At 48.8% G+C, this 21,318-nt stretch overlaps 1 protein-coding gene across 1 annotated transcript; it reads left to right on the top strand.

The window, feature by feature from the left end:
• Positions 1-15,917: 15,917 nt before the first annotated feature.
• On the top strand, positions 15,918-18,772 carry LOC125506552 (cytochrome P450 87A3). The gene is made up of 9 exons (XM_048671344.2): positions 15,918-16,143; positions 16,294-16,618; positions 16,771-16,917; positions 17,007-17,258; positions 17,679-17,768; positions 17,890-17,968; positions 18,047-18,153; positions 18,220-18,350; positions 18,437-18,772. The coding sequence occupies exons 1-9, from the start codon at positions 15,923-15,925 to the stop codon at positions 18,528-18,530; spliced, it is 1,446 nt and encodes a 481-aa protein (XP_048527301.1). The 5' UTR covers positions 15,918-15,922; the 3' UTR covers positions 18,531-18,772.
• Positions 18,773-21,318: the final 2,546 nt, after the last annotated feature.

Here is a 21,318-nt window from a genome sequence, read left to right as displayed (position 1 = left end):
GCTGGGAACGAGATTGAACTAGATACCGACGATCGAATCTCGGGCAAGTAACATACCGATGACAAAGGGAACAACGTATGTTGTTATGCGGTCTGACTGATAAAGATCTTCGTAGAATATGTGGGAGCCAATATGAGCATCCAGGTTCCGCTATTGGTTATTGACCGGAGACATGTCTCGGTCATGTCTACATTGTTCTTGAACCCGTAGGGTCCGCATGCTTAAAGTTACGATGACAGTTTCATTATGAGTTTATGTGTTTTGATGTATCGAAGGTTGCTCGGAGTCCCGGATGTGATCACGGACATGACGAGGAGTCTCGAAATGGTCGAGACATAAAGATTGATATATTGGACGACTATATTCGGACACCGGAAGTGTTCCGGAGAAGTTTCGGATAAAACCGGAGTTCCGGGGGTTACCGGAACCCCCCCCCCCCCCGGGAAGCTATTGGGCCTTATGGGCCTTAGTGGAAAGGAGAGAGGGAGGCCAGGAGGTGGCGCGCGGCCCCCCTTGCCCCAATCCGAATAGGACAAGGGAAGGGGGCGGCGGCCCCCCTTCTCCTTCCTTCTCTCCACCTCCTCCTTCCCCCCTTCTCCTAGTTGGAATAGGAAAGGGGGGCAAACCTACTTGGAGTAGGATTGCCCCCCTTGGGCGCGCCTCCTCCCCCTGGCCGACCCTCTCCTCCTCCCCCCTTTATATACGGAGGAGGGGGACACCCCATAGACACACAAGTTAATCTTCGTGATCGTTCCTTAGCCGTGTGCGGTGCCCCCCTCCATCATATTCCACCTCGGTCATATCGTAGCGGTGCTTAGGCGAAGCCCTGCGACGGTAGAACATCAAGATCGTCACCACACCGTTGTGCTGACGGAACTCATCCTCGACACTTTGCTGGATCGGAGTCCGGGGATCGTCATCGAGCTGAACGTGTGCTAGAACTCGGAGGTGCCGTAGTTTCGGTGCTTGATCGGTCGGGCCGTGAAGACGTACGACTACATCAACCGCGTTGTTATAACGCTTCCGCTGTCGGTCTACGAGGGTATGTAGACAACACTCTCCCCTCTCATTGCTATGCATCACCATGATCTTGCGTGTGCGTAGGAATTTTTTTTAAATTACTACGTTCCCCAACAGTCCCCTCCAAGCGTGCCTTTTCCAGTCAGTCTCCCCTCATACCGCGATTTAGGGAGACCTATCTTCTTAAGGCCAGGAATGAAGTCAACACAAAACCCGATGACATCCTCTGTTTGATGGCCCATGGAGATGCTTCCTTCTGGCCTAGCGCGGTTACGGACATATTTCTTTAGGACTCCCATGAACCTCTCAAAGGGGAACATATTGTGTAGAAATATGGGCCCCAGAATGACAATCTCGTCGACTAGATGAACTGGGACGTGCGTCATGATATTGAAGAATGATGGTGGGAACACCAGCTCGAAACTGACAAGACATTGTGCCACATCACTCCTTAGCCTTGGTACGATTTCTGGATCGATCACCTTCTGAGAGATTGCATTGAGGAATGCACATAACTTCACAATGGCTAATCGGACGTTTTCCGGTAGAAGCCCCCTCAATGCAACCGGAAGCAGTTGCCTCATAATCACGTGGCAGTCATGAGACTTTAGGTTCTGGAACTTTTTCTCTGGCATATTTATTATTCCCTTTATATTCGACGAGAAGCCAGTCGGGACCTTCATACTGAGCAGGCATTCAAAGAAGATTTCTTTCTCTTTTTCGTAAGAGCGTAGCTGGCAGGACCTTCATACTGCTTCGGAGGCATGCCGTCTTTTTTGTGCAAACGTTGCAGGTCCTCCCGTGCCTCAGGTGTATCTTTTGTCTTTCCATACACGCCCAAGAAGCCTAGCAGGTTCACGCAAAGGTTCTTTGCCACGTGCATCACGTCGATTGAAGAGCGAACCTCTAGGTCTTTCCAGTAGGGTAGGTCCCAAAATATAGATTTCTTCTTCCACATGGGTGCGTGTCCCTCAGCGTCATTCGGAACAGCTAGTGCGCTGGGACCCTTTCCAAAGATTACGTGTAAATCATTGACCATAGCAAGTACGTGATCACCGGTACGCATGGCGGGCTTCTTCCGGTGATCTACCTCGCCTTTGAAATGCTTGCCTTTCTTTCGACATTGATGGTTGGTCGGAAGAAATCGACGATGGCCCAGGTACACATTCTTCCTACATTTGTCCAGGTATATACTTTCAGTGTCATCTAAACAGTGTGTGCATGCGTGGTATCCCTTGTTTGTCTGTCCTGAAAGGTTACTGAGAGCGGGCCAATCGTTGATGGTCACGAACAGCAACGCCTTTAGGTTAAATTCCTCCTGTCTGTGCTCATCCCACGTACATACACATTTCCATTCCACAGCTGTAAAAGTTCTTCAACTAATGGCCTTAGGTACACATCAATGTCGTTGCCGGGTTGCTTAGGGCCTTGGATGAGAACTGGCATCATAATGAACTTCCGCTTCATGCACATCCAAGGAGGAAGGTTATACATACATAGAGTCACGGTCCAGGTGCTGTGATTATTGCTCTGCTCCCCGAAAGGATTAATGCCATCCGCGCTTAAAGCAAACCAAACGTTCCTTGGGTCCTCTGCAAACTCATCCCAGTACTTTCTCTCGATTTTTCTCCACTGCGACCCATCAGCGGGTGCTCTCAACTTCCCGTCTTTCTTACGGTCCTCACTGTGCCATCGCATCAACTTGGCGTGCTCTCTGTTTCTGAACAGACGTTTCAACCGTGGTATTATAGGAGCATACCACATCACCTTCGCAGGAACCCTCTTCCCGGGGGGCTCGCCGTCAACATCACCAGGGTCATCTCGTCTGATCTTATACCGCAATGCACCGCATACTGGGCATGCGTTCAGATCCTTGTATGCACCTCGGTAGAGGATGCAGTCATTAGGGCATGCGTGTATCTTCTACACCTCCAATCCTAGAGTGCATACGACCTTCTTTGTTGCGTATGTACTGTCGGGCAATTCGTTATCCTTTGGAAGCTTCTTCATCAGTATTTTCAGTAGCTTCTCAAATCCTTTGTCAGGCACAACATTCTCTGCCTTCCACTGCAGCAATTCCAGTATGGTACCGAGCTTTGTGTTTCCATCTTCGCAATTGGGGTACAACCCTTTTTTGTGATCCTCTAACATGCGATCGAACTTCAGCTTCTCCTTTTGACTTTCACATTGCGTTCTTGCATCGACAATGACCCGACAGAGATCATCATCATCGGGCACATCGTCTGGTTCCTCTTGATCTTCAGCAGCTTCACCTGTTGCAGCAGCATCGGGCACATCGTCTGGTTCCACTTCATCTTCACCAGCTCCCCCCGTTGCAGCATCACCGTATTCAGGGGGCACATAGTTGTCATCGTCCTCTTCTTCTTCGCCGTCTTCCATCATAACCCCTATTTCTCCGTGCCTCGTCCAAACATTATAGTGTGGCATGAAACCCTTGTAAAGCAGGTGGGTGTGAAGGATTTTCCGGTTAGAGTAAGACATCGTATTCCCACATTTAGTGCATGGACAACACATAAAACCATTCTGCTTGTTTGCCTCAGCCGCTTCGAGAAACTCATGCACGCCCTTAATGTACTCGGAGGTGTGTCTGTCACCGTACATCCATTGCCGGTTCATCTGCGTGCATTATATATAATTAAGTGTGTCAAAAACCATTACAGAACATTATGAATAGATAATTAAGTGACCAAATTAATGGAAGTTCATCATCACATTAAAACCAAAGTACATACATAGTTCTCATCTAACAACATATAGCTCTCCAGAGCATCTAATTAATTAAACCATACATTGAAACTATGTAAAACATTTCAATGCGAAAACAAATGCGATCATAATCGCAACCAAGGTAACAATTGATCCAACGGCATAATGATACCAAGCCTCGGTATGAATGGCATATTTTCTAATCTTTCTAATCTTCAAGCGCATTGCATCCATCTTGATCTTGTGATCATCGACGACATCCGCAACATGCAACTCCAATATCATCTTCTCCTCCTCAATTTTTTTATTTTTTCCTTCAAGAAATTGTTTTCTTCTTCAACTAAATTTAACCTCTCGACAATAGGGTCGGTTGGAATTTCCGGTTCACATACCTCCTAGATAAATAAAATCTATGTCACGTTGGTCGGCATAATTTTCATAAACAATAAATGAACCAATAGTTATAAAGATAATATATACCACATCCGAATCATAGACAGGACGAGGGCCGACGGGGGCGGATACCAAAACAATCACACTATATAAGATGCAATAATAAAAGTAAGAAAATAATACAAGTATCTATCTAAACATACAAGTAAGAATATTTTTCCTTTCAGAAAGAAGATAAGAACAAGAGGCTCACCACAAGGTCCCAGTTGGTGGCACCTCATTGGTCCCGGTTGGTGGCATGAACCGGGTCTAAAGGTCAGCCTTTGGTCCTGGTTTAAGCCACCAACCGGGACCAATGGTGGTGGGCCAGGAGCGAGGCCCATTGGTCCCGGTTCGTCCCACCAACCGGGACCAAAAGGTCCAGACGAACCGGGACCAATGGCCCACGTGGCCCGGCCGACCCCCTGGGCTCACGGACCGGGACCAATGCCCCCATGGGTCCCGGTTCTGGACTGAACCGGGACTAATGGGCTGACCCGGCCTGAACCTTTGCCCCCTTTTCTACTAGTGACGGCCCTCCCCCCCCCCCCCCGCCGCACCTTCCCCCCTCTCCGCCGCTTGATGCACCCTCTGGCAAAGTCCGTATGGCTCCAAGGAAGGCTGCGGCAGGGCCGTTCTTTGGCTGCTTGGCACTGGTAAGGCGGTTGTGATCCATGGATCAGGGACGACACTTCCTTTGGTGAGGCTTCCTCGTCCGCTGGTGCGGCTGGGCTGGCGGGCTGCCAGCGGTTGGCTTGGGCGGCTGACAGACCATTGATGGGTTCAGGCCGAGGCAGCAATGCCCTGACGGCTAATGATGTCATTTTTTCCACTGCCTATTACCCCTTCTAGGTGCACTTCAATCTCACTGGACTTGGCTGTGTTGGCTAGCTAGCCTTTCACCTATTTGTGGGCGGAGTGGGAGGTGGGAATCCAGATCAAGATAATTCCCTGGTTGGTTTCGGCTGGCTACGACGACGACGCGCCCGCGGGTGCCGATGTACTTCTTGGAGATGTCGTTTGTGTCCGCCTTACCTCTTCCCACCTCACCGCTTCTTAGGTGAAAACCCTAACTGCAGTGGGCGGCGATGCTCAAGGCGTCGTGTCCTTCTTGAAGGTATCACAGGGAGAGCTTTGTGATGGTGGGCACCGTTTTGGTTCGTTGGCAGGTGTAGATTGTATGCCCCTCTTCCTCCAAGGGGCATGTATTCCAGGGGGAAACCCTAGATCTGGGTCTCTTGGATCGGATGATGACGGATACTATGGTACCGTTTCCCTTCCCAGGGCATTGTTTTGGAGTAGAGGTTCACTTGAGCGGCCAATAGGTGAGCAGTGTTGCTTCTACCGCATTGAAGATGGCGGGTCTCGACGGCGTGGAGCAGTTGAGTCTCGGCGTTGGACACAGTTTGATGGACGCGTAGGCTGGTGGCGTTGTCTGTCGTCGTGGTGGCGTTGACGGCAAATCGGCCTAGGAAGGTCTATGCAATGATCACTCCTGAAGATGGGACAACATAAGATGGCGATGGAAAATCCTAGAGCATGCACATGCGATGCGCGTTGTGGGACGCTTAGACCGGTTGGTGTTCTCAGCTTGCCAGGCGGGCGATTTCTTGAGACACTAGATTAGATGGTGTTCGTTGATGCGGTCAGGACACATGTAAGTGTAGGGACTTTGTTCACCTCGATGATGGCTTTGGGTTAATCTTTGTATTTATTTTGTCAGACTCTGCTGAATAACTTAACAAAGATGGCTGCTTGCATCCTTTTGATGCAGAGGCCGGGGTAATCGTCCTTTTCAAAAAAATCACCTCTGAGGATGCTCATGAACAAAAGCACCGTAGATTTCGACAAGCTCACGTCCTCCCTCGCACAGATGCTCCTCAGGTGTTGCTACCCCTCAATGGTCGTTGACTGGCCAGGGAGGTCCACCAGGTGCGTGGGGAGCCAAACAGGTCGCCGTAGAAGGCGCCGTATCCATACACCAGACCCGAGTCGTGGTGTGTGGGCAAAGTGAGGGCCATCAAGAAGGAACACCGGGGGACCTTCAGTGTTATCCTCTCACGTTATGGATCCAAGCTGGATCAGCAAATTCCATGGATGGAGGTACTGAGAAGACGAGAAGAATATAAAAAGGAAGAAGTGAAGGATCAGCCTCATAATATATATGAAACCAATGTTGTTTTATACATAAGTAGTGTGGACAATGTTTCTTTTTAATTCTAGCCCGCACATTGAGCGGGCCACTCTATTAACCTCACACTCAAAAAAGCATCCAAGCAAAATAAGCAAATCTCTATATAGCAAAAGATGTGCGGCTCCCTATTGTAGAAGGACAAGATATGGGCTGTGCAATCTCAATGTATTGATCGGTGCACCAGGCACGTATATATAAGTACAGAGGTGGGCCACAACCTCAACTATACAAAGGAAACAGGAGGTGGGCCCTACACACAAATATACACGTACACAATATACTCAACACCCCCCGCAGTCGAAGCGGCGCCAGTGACGCAAAGACTGGAACGAAACTCCTCGAAAGTAGAAGTCGGCAGTCCCTTCGTCATCACATCGGCGAACTGCTGAGCGGTCGGCACATGGAGAACCCGCATGCGTCCAAGAGCCACCTGCTCGCGCACAAAGTGAATGTCCAGCTCGATGTGTTTAGTCCGGCGATGATGAACGGGGTTGGCGGAGAGGTACACCGCAGAGACGTTGTCACAGTAGACAACCGTAGCCTGGGACACGTCGTGATGCAGCTCCTGCAGTAACTGTCATAGCCAGGTGCACTCGGCAACGGCGTTGGCCACAGCTCGGTACTCAGCCTCCGCGCTGGAGCGCGAAACTGTGGGTTGTCGCTTAGACGACCACGAGACGAGTGAAGGACCGAGGTAGACGCAGTAGCCCGAGGTGGACCGACGGGTGTCAGGGCAGCCAGCCCAGTCAGCATCGGAGTAGGCCACCATCTCCAGAGAAGTAGACGCCGTGAGTGTCAGCCCGAGGGTCATCGTGCCGCGGATGTAGCAAAGGATCCGCTTCACGAGAGTCCAATGAGTGTCACGAGGGGCGTGCATGTGGTGATACACCTGCTGAACAGCATACTGAAGATCCGGTCGAGTGAGAGTCAAGTACTGAAGAGCGCCAACAATAGACCGGTAGAAAGGAGCATCCGACGCAGGCGAGCCCTCAAGAGCAGAGACCTTGGCCTTCATGTCAATAGGAGTAGCAACAGGATGACAGTTGAGCATACCGGCACGCTCAAGAAGCTCATGTGCATACCTCTACTGATGAAGAAAGAAACCGTCCGAGCGCCGAACGACCTCAATGCCAAGGAAATAATGTAGAGCACCCAGGTCCTTAATAGCAAACTCGTCACGCAGCCGGAGAGTAATCTGCTGAAGAACAGCTACGGAGGAGGCCATCAGGATGATGTCGTCGACGTAAAGCAGCAAATATGCAGTCGTGTCACCGTGGCGATAGACAAACAGTGAGGCGTCCGAGCGAGTAACGCTGAACCCCAGTGTCTGGAGAAACCCGGCGATCCGCTGGTACCAGGCGCGGGGTGCCTGCTTGAGCCCGTAAAGAGAGCGGGATAGCAGACACACATGGCCGGGAAGTGAGGCGTCGACAAAACCGGTGGGTTGCTCACAATACACCTGCTCCTCAAGATGGCCATGGAGAAAGGTGTCGGAGACATCCATCTGATGAACGGGCCAGCCGCGAGACACGGCGAGCTGGAGGACGGTGCGGATCGTGCCCGGTTTTACAACCGGGGCGAACGTCTCGGTGAAGTCCACTCCAGCACACTGGCGGAAACCACAGACCACCCAGCGAGCCTTGTAGCGCTCGAGAGTGCCATCCGAGCAGGTCTTATGGCGAAAGACCCACTTGCCGGTGATGATGTTGGCGCGAGGAGGCCGGGGAACCAGTGTCCAAGTACGGTTCTGTTGGAGCGCATCGAACTCTTCCTGCATCGCCGCAAGCCAGTGAGGATCACGTAGGGCGGCGCGAGCGGACACGGGAAGAGGCGACGGCTCCACAGTGGAGGCAGAGAGGACGTACTCGCCACTCGTGTACCGGAGGCTCGGATGATGAACGCCGGTACGAGCACGGGTGACGGGGCCAGAGGGCACCAGCGGAGCCACCAGCGAGGCGACCAGCGTCTGGGCCGGCGAGGCGACCGGCGTCGGGGCCGGCGAGGCGGCGGAGGAAGCGGCCGAGCCGGACGCACCCGATCCTGCGGCGGGTGAGGGAGGGGCGCCAGGGGCGCCATCAGAGCCGGCCTGGGAGGCCGAGGAGGCGGGCGCCGACGTGAGGGCGCGAGGACCGCCAAAGCCTGGGGGCGGTCCGCGGGCCGAACGGGACCGTCCGCCTGACGGAGTCGTCGAGGGGCCGCCGGTGGCCGGCGGTGACGAGACGACCAGGGGTACCTGCTGCTGAAACAGAAACACCATCTCATCAAAGTAAACGTGTCGCGAGGTGAAAACACGATGGGAGACGGGATCATAACAGCGATAGCCCTTGGTGTTGGGTGGGTAGCCGAGAAAGATGCAGGCGACGGAGCGAGGTGCAAGCTTATGAGGCGCAGTAGCGGCGATGCTAGGGTAGCAAAGGCAGCCGAAGATGCGAAGCCCATCATAAGAGGGGGTGCACCGAAGAGAAGATGATGAGGTGTAAAGTTCCCGCGAGTACGACATGGGCGGATGTTGATGAGGAGAGAAGCGGTGGCGAGAGCATCAGGCCAAAAGCGCGGAGGCACATTGACATGAAAGAGAAGAGTCCGAACGCAGTCATTGAGAGTGCGAAGGATGCGCTCAGCACGACCGTTCTGTTGCGAGGTGTACGGGCAAGTGAGACAAAAAATTGTGCCATGTGTGGTAAGAAGATTACGAATGGCGAGGTTGTCAAACTCCCTCCCGTTGTCTGTCTGCAACGCGAGAATGGGGCGACCAAACTGCGTGAGAACATAGGAGTAGAACGCGTCGAGAGTGGATATAACATCCGACTTGCGGTGCAACGGGAAGGTCCACACATAATGCAAAAAATCATCAAGTATGATAAGATAATAAAGAAAGCCCGTATTACTGGCAACAGGAGAGGTCCAAATATCACTATGAATCAACTCAAACGGGTACGATGCAACAAAAGAAGAAGTCCTAAACGGAAGACGAGCATGTTTGCCGAGGCGACATGCATGACACGAGTGATCCTCGTTCTTATTACACGTGAAAGAGAAACTCCGAAGTATGTGGCGAAGGGTGGCAGGATTAGGATGACCCAAGCGAGCATGCCAAAGATCCACTCCGGTGGCGAGGGCGACGGGGGGGGCGGAAGTGGTGGAGGTGGCGGAGTGAACCGGGTAGAGCTCGTCGGGGCTATCACATCGGTGGAGCACCATCCGCGTGCGAGCGTCCTTAACAGAAAAACCACATTCGTCAAATTCAACTGTAACCGGATTTTCACGTGTAAGAGAACGAACGGAAACAAGATTTTTAATAAGTTCAGGAGAAACGAGAATATTGGACATGGATATAGGAGTGGAGTTAGACGGAAAATATGTATGACCAATATGAGTGATAGGAAGGGAAGAGCCGTCACCGACGCTGATGCGGTTGGAGGTGTGGACAGGATGGGCGGTATGAAGGTTACCGGGATACGCCGCCATGTGAGCGGTGGCGCCGCTATCCATGTAACAGTCGTCGCCGCCGGTGTAGCTGGATGGGGAAGGAGCATTGTGGAGAGCCGCCAACAGGGCCGGGTCCCACGGTGCCGGCGGGAGAGGTGGCGCGGCCGTCAGGGGCAGCAGCGGCGGCCCACCTGGCGGCGGCTGCTGACCATAGGGCGCCGCGTAAGGCTATGGCGCGGCGTAGTACGCCTGGTGCGGCTGTGGCCGGGTGCCGAGAATGCCCGGGGCAGGGGCCCGAGGAACCGGCATGGAGTAGGCGTGCACAACGCCGTTCCATGGGTTCTGGCCGGCGTACCACGGGGCCGGCTGAGAGGCCTGCTACGGCGGGCAGGGCGCTCCTCCCTGAGCACCGCCGCCGCCCTGCTTGCGGCCTCCGCGGCAGCCGCCGCGACGACCCTCCCCCATTGGCCGCCGGCTGGGGCGGCGGGAAGGGGGCGGCCGGTGCGGGCGGGAACCCGGGCGGGAAGGCGGGCGCCGCTGGGTGGGGCGGCATCGGGCGAGGCGGTGGCGGGGCCGAACCCCCGCGGGTGCCGGCGACGAGGGCGGTGTGGGTCGCGCGAGTCCGGGCCACCCGCATCCGGTGCTCCTCCAACTTGAGGTACGCGACCACCTTGGCGAAGGTAGGCTCCGGGATGAGGGCGAGGTTGGAGGCGGCGTTTCCGAAGTCCTCGTTGAGGACGCCGGAGAGGGTGCTGATGAGGAGCTCATCGCCGATCGTTTCCCCGAGATCACGGAGCTCATCGGCGAGCTTCTTGAGGCGCATGCAAAAATCATCGATGGATGAGTCAAGTTGCTGGCACCCGTAAAACTCACCATAGAGCAGGACCTTGCGCTGCAGCCGATTGTCGGTGAAGAGGCCGTTGAGCTTGGTCCAGACCGCATAGGCGTCGTCCTCGTCGTTCACCATGGTGTGGAAGAGGTCGCTGGAGATGATGAGGTAGAACCAGCGGATGATGGTGGCGTCGAGGATCATCCACTCCTCGTCGTTGATCATGAGCGCCGAGTCGACGGTGCCGTCCACGTGGCCGTGCAGGAGGTACTCACGGAACACAAGCAAAAAATACCGCTTCCAAGCAGAGTAGGACGCGGTGGTGTGATCAAGCTTGACCGGGACACGCTCATGGATGTTGAGGTCGCGAACGAGGGTGACATCGGGACCGGCGAACGGGTTGGAGACAGTGGACGAGGAGGAACTCATGGCTAGGGTTAGGGTTTCGGGAAGTGCGGCGGCGGCGGCTTAGGGAGAGGGTGCGGGTGCGGCGGCGACGGCTTAGGGAGAGGGTGCGGGTGCGGCGCGGGTGGAGGGGGAGGGTGTGGCGTGGGTGGAGGGAGAGATGGGGTGCGGGTGGAAGCTGGAGGCGCGGCGGCGGCGGCCTCGGGAAGAGGCGGCGGCGGCGGCGTGCGAGGAGGTGGGGGGAGGCGGCGGCGACCAGCGGCGGCAACGGCGATCGGAGAGGTGGCGGCGGCGGCGGCTGGTGGCGGCGGGGGGGAGTGGCGGCGGCGGCGCGTAGGGGCGCGGCGGCGGCGGCTTAGGGTTTTAGGATCGTGCTGCGATAGATACCATATAGAAGGACAAGATATGGACTGTGCAATCTCGATGTATTGATCGGTACACCAGGCACGTATATATAAATACAGAGGTGGGCCACAACCTCAACTATATAAAGGAAAGAGGAGGTGGGCCTTACACACAAATATACATATACACAATATACTCAACACCTATCAATACAGTATTTGTTCCACTAGTAGTAATCAAAACGAAAAGAAAAAAACTTAGAAGTTCAGAACACTAAGAAGAAGCTGCCCTCCTATGGCACAGGGATGAATGGGGCCTGCAGCATGAAAGGAAGTTGGCACCGTCTTCTTGCATGTTAGTGAAAGGAAATGGAGTTATGCTCTCTTAGAACAAACGCCAAGTGAGTGCAAAGTCAGGACAATCACCCTTGTGGCAGGTTGCGCAACCTAATATGATACGGTATGATACTCAACCATCTCTTCTTCATTTAACCCTTCGTCTAGGTGTATAAGTCACCTTACGAAAACCAAAGAAAAAGTCTAAAATAAACCATAAGTTTGTAGATGAAAGCTAAATCAATCCCTGAACTTTGAATCCCCGAAATCAGCACGCTGTACTATATGATCCCGGTCTATTTTAAATCTTAAGCGTGTTTTCAAGGGGATTGTCGACGTGGCAGGTAAGGCTATGACTGGGCCGGCCCATCAGGCGCGAAGCGTCTTTCTTTTTTTAGTATCGTGCGACTTAAAAATACCAAAGAGAAAAAAATTCACTAACAAGGATTCAAACTTAGGACCTGCTGCTTCCAAGCTCATACCGCCAACCACCAAGCTAATAACTTTTGTTGTAAATTGGAAGCGCGAACATATTTAATAAGATACTGCAGGGTTGATATTTGAAACATTTAATTTTGAAACATTTTCTTGGAAATGGTCAACAATTTTGAAATCCAAGTGTTCTTACTAGAAAAAAAGAAACACAAACAAATTTTAAAACATGAACCATTTTAAAAATCCCCCAACATTTTTTGAAGTGCAAACACTTCTTAAAAAGCAAAGAAAATTTTGAGAACATGAATAATTTTGAAACCTAAACAAATAAGTGCGAAGAATTTTCCAAGATGAGAATTTCTTGAAACATTAATATTTCTTTGTAAAAATGTGAACAAATTCTGAAACCTGAATAAACTTTTAATGTGCGAACACTTTCTAACTTTTAAAAAATGGGAACAAATTTTCACAAAATTGTTCGCACTTTCATATTTTGTTCAGCTTCCGAAATTATTCCTTTTATAAAAGTGTTCGCAGTTTGCACTTTAAAAATCGTAGGGGATTTCAAAAATGTTTCACGTTTTCAAATTTTGTTTGTGTATTCCACATAATTCCAAAAAATGTTCGGATTTCAAAATTGTTGACAATTTTCAAGAAAATATATCTACAAATTTCAGAAATGTTTTCAAATCTCGATGTTTCGCGCTTCTCTTTTATCAACAACAGCTACGAGGTAGAGTAGCTAGCTATCTTGACAAGGTCAGCATTGCGAGGTTGAAAGTACGATTCCTGACAACGTCTCCATTGTTTTTAGTATTTTTAAGTTTACCTGGTGCGCCGGCCCAGTGCTGTCCAGCGGCAGATTTTAAGTTCGCCTAGTGGGCCTGCCCAGTACAGTCCGCCTGCAGTAAGAAATCCCAGGTTTCAGCTGGGTGTCAACAATCCTTGTTTGGGAATACACTCAAGGTTTAAAATAGACCGGGATCATATAGTTCGGTGTGCTGATTTCAGGGATTCAAAATTCAGGGTTTGATTTAGCTTTCGTTTGTAAGTTTAAGGTTTATTTTAGACTTTTCCCAAAACCAAATAATCCCAAAAAACTAAGGCACGAAAAAGTAATATTAGTTGCGTGCATATTAATTAGACCTCATCTACTAATTGGAGGACCAATGCATACAATTTCTGCGGCACACTATTGGGATTTGAAAGGGTCTTCTAATTAATAGCACATTTTGAGTTGAGAAAGAAATGATGTGATTGGCTTCATCCGCGATTCAATTTTTTTCCGAGCCCAATCTCTTTGTGCCTAGGTTGCGGTGCACCTTCTAAGATGTCTAATACACCTAGACGGTGGGAGTATGATACTGCCATTACGGTTAGCCTTAGGCCCGTGTGCCAAAGATGAGTGGGCCCGGCCAGTTGACTTGGTGGTCAAACCAACAGATGGGCATGGGGTTGCAAAACTTTAAATAACCCCAAACGCGCCTGGTATTTTTCAGAAAATACAGAAATTCTAGGCTTGGTATAAACTTCTAAATTCACAGTAGCTCCAAATTTAGTGATTCAAATTGGTAAATTCATAGTGGTTCCAAATTTGGTGATTCAAATTGGTAAATTCATCATTTGTAATGGTTTGCATGATGATATAAAAAATGAACTATCATCAATTGTGAATATGAGTCCCTGATAGGCTAATACGTAGTAATGTCATCTGCTGGTATTCAAATTAACCGTATAAGTCAAGTATCACTTCAAATTAAACGATGGAACTTATACCGTGTAACAATGTTTAAATGTGCCACTTATTTCATTAAGACCATTTTGTGGTAGAAAATCCCACGAATTATGTGTTCCTACCATTTTGTCGTACGAACGGGCTTAACGACACTTCCTCGATGCCTCTTGGAGATTACGGATGGCCATCCGAGACTCGTTTGCAATGGTCAGGCATGTACTTAATCCACGTGCGGGAACGTGTCGAGAAGACGTGCGGGAAGAGGGACACGTGTATGGACGGTTTATCTTAATAAAATGTTTATTATGCTGCTACATAGCAAACGGTATTTTCAGTGACCGTCACGCATGACTTACCACCCATTTTTTATCCTGTAGAATCGTGTGAGACGCCAAAACCCTACTCACTTTATTTCGTTGAATGCAACATTTCGCCAGGTCGCCGACCCGCTCGCATCTGCCGACAAATAGACCGACATTCGCAAGGTGCGTGTTCAAGTGTTCTATGCAATCGTGGTTGGGGCCGGCGAGCGATCACGGTTGAGGCGCCATGTGGTTGTGCCGCATGCGGCACCTCCATGCAATTACGTACACATCAGTTGCAGAACGCCATGCGGATGTGCGATATTTCAGGCGGGCCGGCCCCATTTATTCCCTTGGCGCCATTAATTGTGTCAATTCAAACTCTCGATCTCCCCATAACCCAAGTACCGCGCCCACGTAGACACTGTGTATACAGAGAACATCGAGCGGCTACTCCAATGGTGCTCCAAGGAAGTTCAACCAGCATTTCACCGTGCCATCCCACGACAGGACGGACCTCATGGTGATGTACACCAACGAGCCACATTGGGTGGACCGCTACATCACCATGTTTGAGCTATTCTCGAGGGAGGGCAAGTACAATGTGCCCGGGTTCAACCTTGAGTACACCGGCGGGCGTGCCGGGCATGATCAGAAGGCCATTCTCGTGTACTTGTGTGTACGCCAGTATGTCCTCATCTATCACTACTGCAGGGTCACGAGGCCTTGTCAATAGACCTGATTATGTATTCACCAATGGACACTCTCAACAATGCAAATGTGCTCCTTAGTTCGGACATCTCTTGCTCGAATCTCATCGACATCCAGAAGCAACACAGGATCATCAGCAACGGAAAGAAGCAGGACTCCCTGACTAACCTTGCCGCGGCCATCGTCGGCCCCTTCTACGTCGGCACGAAGAATGACATCAAGAACAAGTGTGTCTAGCACTCGGTGTGGGGGGAATAATCCAACTCATCATTTTGTGCGGTTGACTTCAGTCATCTATTAACAAAAAGGGCGTGGGATGTGCCTGGCGTAATTAATCCATCTTAGCTTTAACAAAAGGTGAGTGTGATGCGCATGGCGCAATTAATTCAGCTTATCATGTTATAGAGTTAGTTAAGAGATCCAGATGATGAGTTATGTACAAGTTTTCACGGTTACTGTGTGTGGCGGAGTAATAAGAATGAAACATGACAGCCTGTGAAGACTTGTTTGTTAATACGTACGTGAAAATCCATATGTCCTGGGCTCTCCGCTAGTGCGATCAAATCTAGAGTTAACCCTGTATCCCTACAGTAAGCACCCTTTTAGGCTTCTAATTCAAGTGATAGACACAATCGCTTTACTCGAAAGCTAATAATCAGTCAATGACTGCTGAGATTGATTCGGATCCTGTTAAAAATTTGGAATAATCAGACCCAGAGTCAACCAAAATCGCCCCAAATGCTTCCACGCACAACACGAGTTGGAGTTTCGTAGTACTCCCTCTGTAAAGAAATATAAGATATAATATCATATATTTGTTTACAGAGGAAATACTATTTGTTTAAAACTGCTTAGCAGTGGCACTTATAGCGTATGTAAGGTAATATCCGAGACCCGGCCGATCGATCCTTGTAAATTTTGGGAGCCTACTTGAGAGGTCCTGCATACACACCTCAATCTCTATATAAACATGAGAGCCTAAGGCTGCTAAGCCAGACAAGTAGAGTGGCATCTAGCTTCAAGATGGAGAGCTACTCGCTGTCATATGCATCCCTGTGCGGCCTTGCAGTTGTTGTAGCAGGCTGGCTGCTACACTGCGTGTACAAGTGGAGGAATCCTCCCTGCAACATTGGGAGGCTCCCTCCTGGATCCATGGGCTTCCCTCTCGTTGGCGAGACCTTCCAGTTCCTCAGGCCAAGCCCTTCTCTCGATATCCCAGCCTTCTACAAGCAAAGGCTGGAAAGGTAATTACTTAATTTGAATTAAGCAAATTAATTTCTAGTTCTAGTCTAGTGTAGTATAAACAATGTTCTAGGATGCTAGATCGGCCACTGCCCACCGGATCAAGCAGCTGCAGCAGTGAGGGGATTGACAAATTCTGCACGTCCGTGCAGGTATGGCCGGCTGTTCAAGACGAACCTGGTGGGTCACCCTGTGGTGGTGTCCATGGACGCCGAGGTGAACCGCTTCATCTTCCAGCAGGAAGGCAAGCTGTTCCGCAGCTGGTACCCGGACACCACCAACGACCTCTTTGGAAAGGAGAGCATGGTCTACTACGACGGTTCCGTCCACAAGTACGTCCGCAGCTTCGCGGCCAGGCTCTTCGGCATCGACAGCCTCCGGGACGTGCTCTTCGCTGAGATGGAGCACAGCGTGACGCAGAACCTGGCCGCGTGGGCCACGGAGCCTTTCATTGAGGTCAAGGACGCCGTGGCCACGGTAATTAATTAAGGACATGCATGCGATAGTATAGTTTACAACTCCCCCCGTCCCAAAATAAATGACTCAATTTGGGACGGAGGGAGAAATTTGGTTGGCTGGCTGGATAGCTAGTAGGTACTATAGTAATAAACTAACTGAGTGGCATTCAGATGATATTTGACCACATGGCCAAGAAGCTTATTGGTTTTGGCCCCGACAAGTCAAGGAAGCTTAGGAAGAACTTCGATGCCTTCTTCCAGGGAATGGTCTCATTCCCGCTGTATTTCCCTGGGACAACATTCTACGGATGCATACAGGTATAAGTCATCCATGTTCAACATAATTAAGTAGTTATACATGCTCAATTCAAGCTTAAAACAGCACGTCGTGTTCTTGATGCATGCAGGGAAGGAAAAAGCTTCAAAATGTACTCAAGGACCTACTAAAAGAAAGGCTCAGTACACCTCAGATGCGACACGGCGATTTTCTCGACGAGGTGGTCGACGAGCTCCGGAGTGGGACAGGAACGATGAACGAGAAATTTGCTGTAGATTTTGTTGCCGCCCTCTTGTTCGGCACCTTTGCGACGATCTCGTCAGCGCTTGCGGTCGGTATGAAGCTCCTCAGCGACCATCCTAACGTAGTAGAATCACTCAAGGTAAAGTCTTAATTTGTTCGACTCCTTGAGGTTTTCACTTTCAGTTTTTTAAAAAAAAATCAGCACCAACCGAAATTGAGTGATTTTGGTTTTGTTTTCAGCCAAAAGGCCAAAATGTTCACTTGAAATCAATTAAAAATTTGAATGTTTTGAGCATATTTAAAAAAAATATTTGAATTCATGTGTACTACTACAGCTGCTGAAATATTTTGGCCGAAAGGAAAATATTTCAATGACTGCTGAAATTAATGAAATTCAGTGAATTTCATCGAAATCTCACTGAAAATGAAAACCATCGGAGTAGCAAGTAATTCTTACTGCTGCACTTGACTCGTGTAAATCTTGCCAATCTTATACACTTACTTGGATTTGAACGGTTGAACGACAAAGATTTACGGTAGTTCTAAAACCTTGGTGCAGGAGGAGCATGAAGCGATTCTCAAGAAAAGAGAGGATGGAAGAACTGGGATCACATGGGATGAATACAAGTCCATGACATTCACTGCTCAGGTTTCACTTCATGCATGCATGTGTACCTTGAATTCACCAGTAATTTGTGATCAATCATGTCCAATCGTACAACAACATGAACTGATGGAAGCCAAACGTTTTCTGCACTGCATGCATGCAGGTCACGAATGAGATAGTTCGCATCAGTAACGTGTCCCCTGGAATATTCAGGAAAGCACTGACAGATGTGCCAGTGAAAGGTAAGGTACCCTCAGCATAGACATAGCACGTCCGTTTTGTAGTACGCACGTGCTACTTAATTATCTTCCTTGACGCAGGCTACACGATTCCCGCCGGTTGGCTGGTGATGATCAGCCCCATGGCTATCCATCTGAACCCAGAATTATATGAAGATCCACTAACCTTTAATCCATGGAGGTGGCAGGTTGGTGACAAATTCCTCAACAACCATCCCTTTATGCATGAATGACCAATCAAAATTCATACGCAGGATGAGTCGAAGAAGAGCACTCTACTCAAGAACTTCATGCCATTCGGAGGGGGGACGAGGCATTGTGTGGGAGCAGAGTTCAGCAAGATTCAGATCGCCATCTTCCTCCACACCTTGGTGACAAACTACCGGTAACTGCCGATCATGTAAACCAATAAATCACATTCTCAGCACGAGCTAGTAATTTATAAGACTACGTTGAACAAATCATGTGCAGATGGAAGGAGATAAAAGGAGGCGACGTGCAACGCATAACGGAGGTCGTGTTTCCAACAGGCTATCACATCCAGATAATCCCAAGGGAGGGATAAATTGATTCAACACATGCATGGACGACTCCATTGCTCTTGGTACAACAAAGCACGGCCTACTTTATCCCTAGGGAGCACAAGGACGGATAATCGTACTCCTGCAATAATTGGTGATTGATTTCTCTACCATTCCAACTTCGTAAAATGTAACTTTGCAACATGTGACTACCTCGACACTACCGTGCTCCTTGATGTGTAATTTCTAGACTATGTGTGTTATTTTCTTTTCACTACAAGATATATGTCCATGAATAAAAAAAACCACTTTTATTTAGAAGTGTGTCACGTGTAAGAGTGTTTGGTTATAATGGGTACTAGTGCAGAATGGTGCTATGAAGGCACACCTATGGCACACCCTTGAACCGAACTGTGTGCGATGCAGGTATCACAAACATTAAAAAAATAAAACTGGGTGCAAAAAAGAAATGTATGCGATAGTCGATCCATTGTGCACGACTTTGAGATGCAAACCATGCGTGATACAAGGCACATAGTTCTGTAGAAATACACGTGTGCAATAAGTCGTGATAATGCACATGATTCCACTTCTCAAATCGTGTGCATTGATTGACAAATGATTTAAATAAATGAATTGTATTGATTAGGAGCATCCCGCGCATTGTGTTACATGCACACTGTGTGTAAAGTTTCGCACACGGTTGTCTAAAAGCAACTCATGTGCGATAACTTGTGACAACGCATATGATTGTGTGGTGAAAATTGTGTGCTTTATCAGCCACACAATTGAATTAAATAAACTATGTGCGATACTGAGAATCATTGCACAAGATTCCCTCATGCGGATCATTTGCAACGTGAGTTGCTCTGTTTGCAAAAACGAGATGCTCTAGTGTTCAGAACAAAAACTACATAAGACATCATTGCACATTTTGTTGCATAATCAAACTAAACATTCAGTACATAAGTGACTAAACATCATATAGCACATCTCATTGCATAATTAGCTAAACAATAAACATTAAACTATGGATAGTGATGAGCGACTCATCCTCGTCGGAGAAGGAGCAATGATTGAAATAGTCGTAGTCGGAGTTCTCCACTTTCTGTGCTTCTTCGAGCACGATGGCCTTTACGTTGAAATAATCCCTAGCTCCTTGGAAGGATAGATCCATCTCCTGTCGGCACAGATCGAGTCCTTGATACTTTCTAGCAGTAGAAATCGGTATAGATATGATGCTTGTCCCTTTTGTTCCTTATTGCATGACTAGTTTCATCAATTTGTTGCCTGGTCGATTATTGATACGTCTCCAATGTATCTATAATTTATGAAGTACTCATTCCATATTTACAATAATTTTATATGGTTTTCATGCACTATTATATCAATTTTATGGACTAACATATTGACCTAGTGTCCAGTGCCAGTTGTTGTTTTTTGCATATTTTTTGTTTCGCAAAAAAAACATACCAAACGAAGTCCAAACACGATGAAAATTTATGAAGATATTTTATGGAATATATGTGATTTTTGGGAGAAAGATTCAACGCAAGACGGTGCCCGAGGGCCCAACAAGGCAACAGGGCGCACCCTACCCCCATGGGCGCGCCCTGATGTATTGTGGGCTCCTCATAGGTCGGTTTATGCCCTTCTTTCCTTGTATGAAATATAATGTCCTGATAAAAATCCCCTCAAAATTTCAGCCCAATCAGAGTTACAGATCTCTAGGAATATGACAAACAGTAAAGGGCTCAGAAAACAGTAGCGGAAAATAGAAAACAACAATGAGATCCAATCTAGGGGAGAGATACCTCTCCCCCGGAGGGCCAAGGAGGAAGAATGGGTAGGAAGGGGCCTTCCTCCTCTCCTCCGGTGAGGCCGAGAAGCCGCTGGGGACATCTCCTCCATCACCACCAACTTCTCCATTCCCATGGTGATGTGTGAGTAGTTCATCCTTGAGGCTGAGGGTATCTACTAGTAGCTATGTGTTCGATCTCTCTCTCTCTCTCTCCCTCTCGTGATCTTGATAGGGCACAATCTTGATGGTATCATGAGCTTTGTTAATATAGTGGAATCATATGGGTGTTCTTCCCTCTCTATCTTTGTTGTGATGAATTGAGTCTTGATCTTTGAGGTTTCATTTTTATCGAATTGAATATATTTTGAATTTGAAATGACTTGATGGATGTCTTGCATGTGGATACACGTGGTGACAATTGGGTATTCTATTGAGTCACTTGATATATGTTTTGGTAATCAACTTGTTGTCTCGTGTTGACATCGGGGTAATCTAGACATAGAGATTTATACACATTTTCATCCTACTTTCTCCGATAGGAACTTTGGAGTGGTTCTTTGTCGCACGTTGAGGGATTGTTATATAATTCCGTTATGTTAGCACTGTTGAGAGATTACACTAGTGAAAGTATGAACCATAGGCATTGCACTACTAGGGAAAACCCTAGTAGTAGCGCGGGTTTTGAGGCTATCAGCAGTGCGGGCAGCCGCGCTACTAATAAGACACTACATCCAACTATTAATAGTAGCGCAGTCTGTACCCGCGCGACTACTATTGACTATATCAGCAACGCTTTTTCAGAATACGCTACTATTAGTTAGCTGTAGCGTTTTCCTAGCCCCACGCTACTGCTATGTGTTTCATCATTTTTCCCCCGCTTCCTACCCAGTTCAGTTTCAATAAACTGCAATTTCCAGATACTAGGTACTAATAGATATCAATTTCATAAAGCATTATAGGTACTAGGTAGTACTACCTCCATTCCAAATTACTCGTCGTGGTTTTAGTTCATATTTGAACTAAAACCACGA

The sequence above is a fragment of the Triticum urartu genome, chromosome 5A, assembly GCF_056163025.1.
Source record: "Triticum urartu cultivar PI428250 chromosome 5A, HENAU_Tu73, whole genome shotgun sequence".
NCBI lineage: Eukaryota > Viridiplantae > Streptophyta > Magnoliopsida > Poales > Poaceae > Triticum > Triticum urartu.
This window is presented reverse-complemented; position numbering and strand designations above follow the sequence as displayed.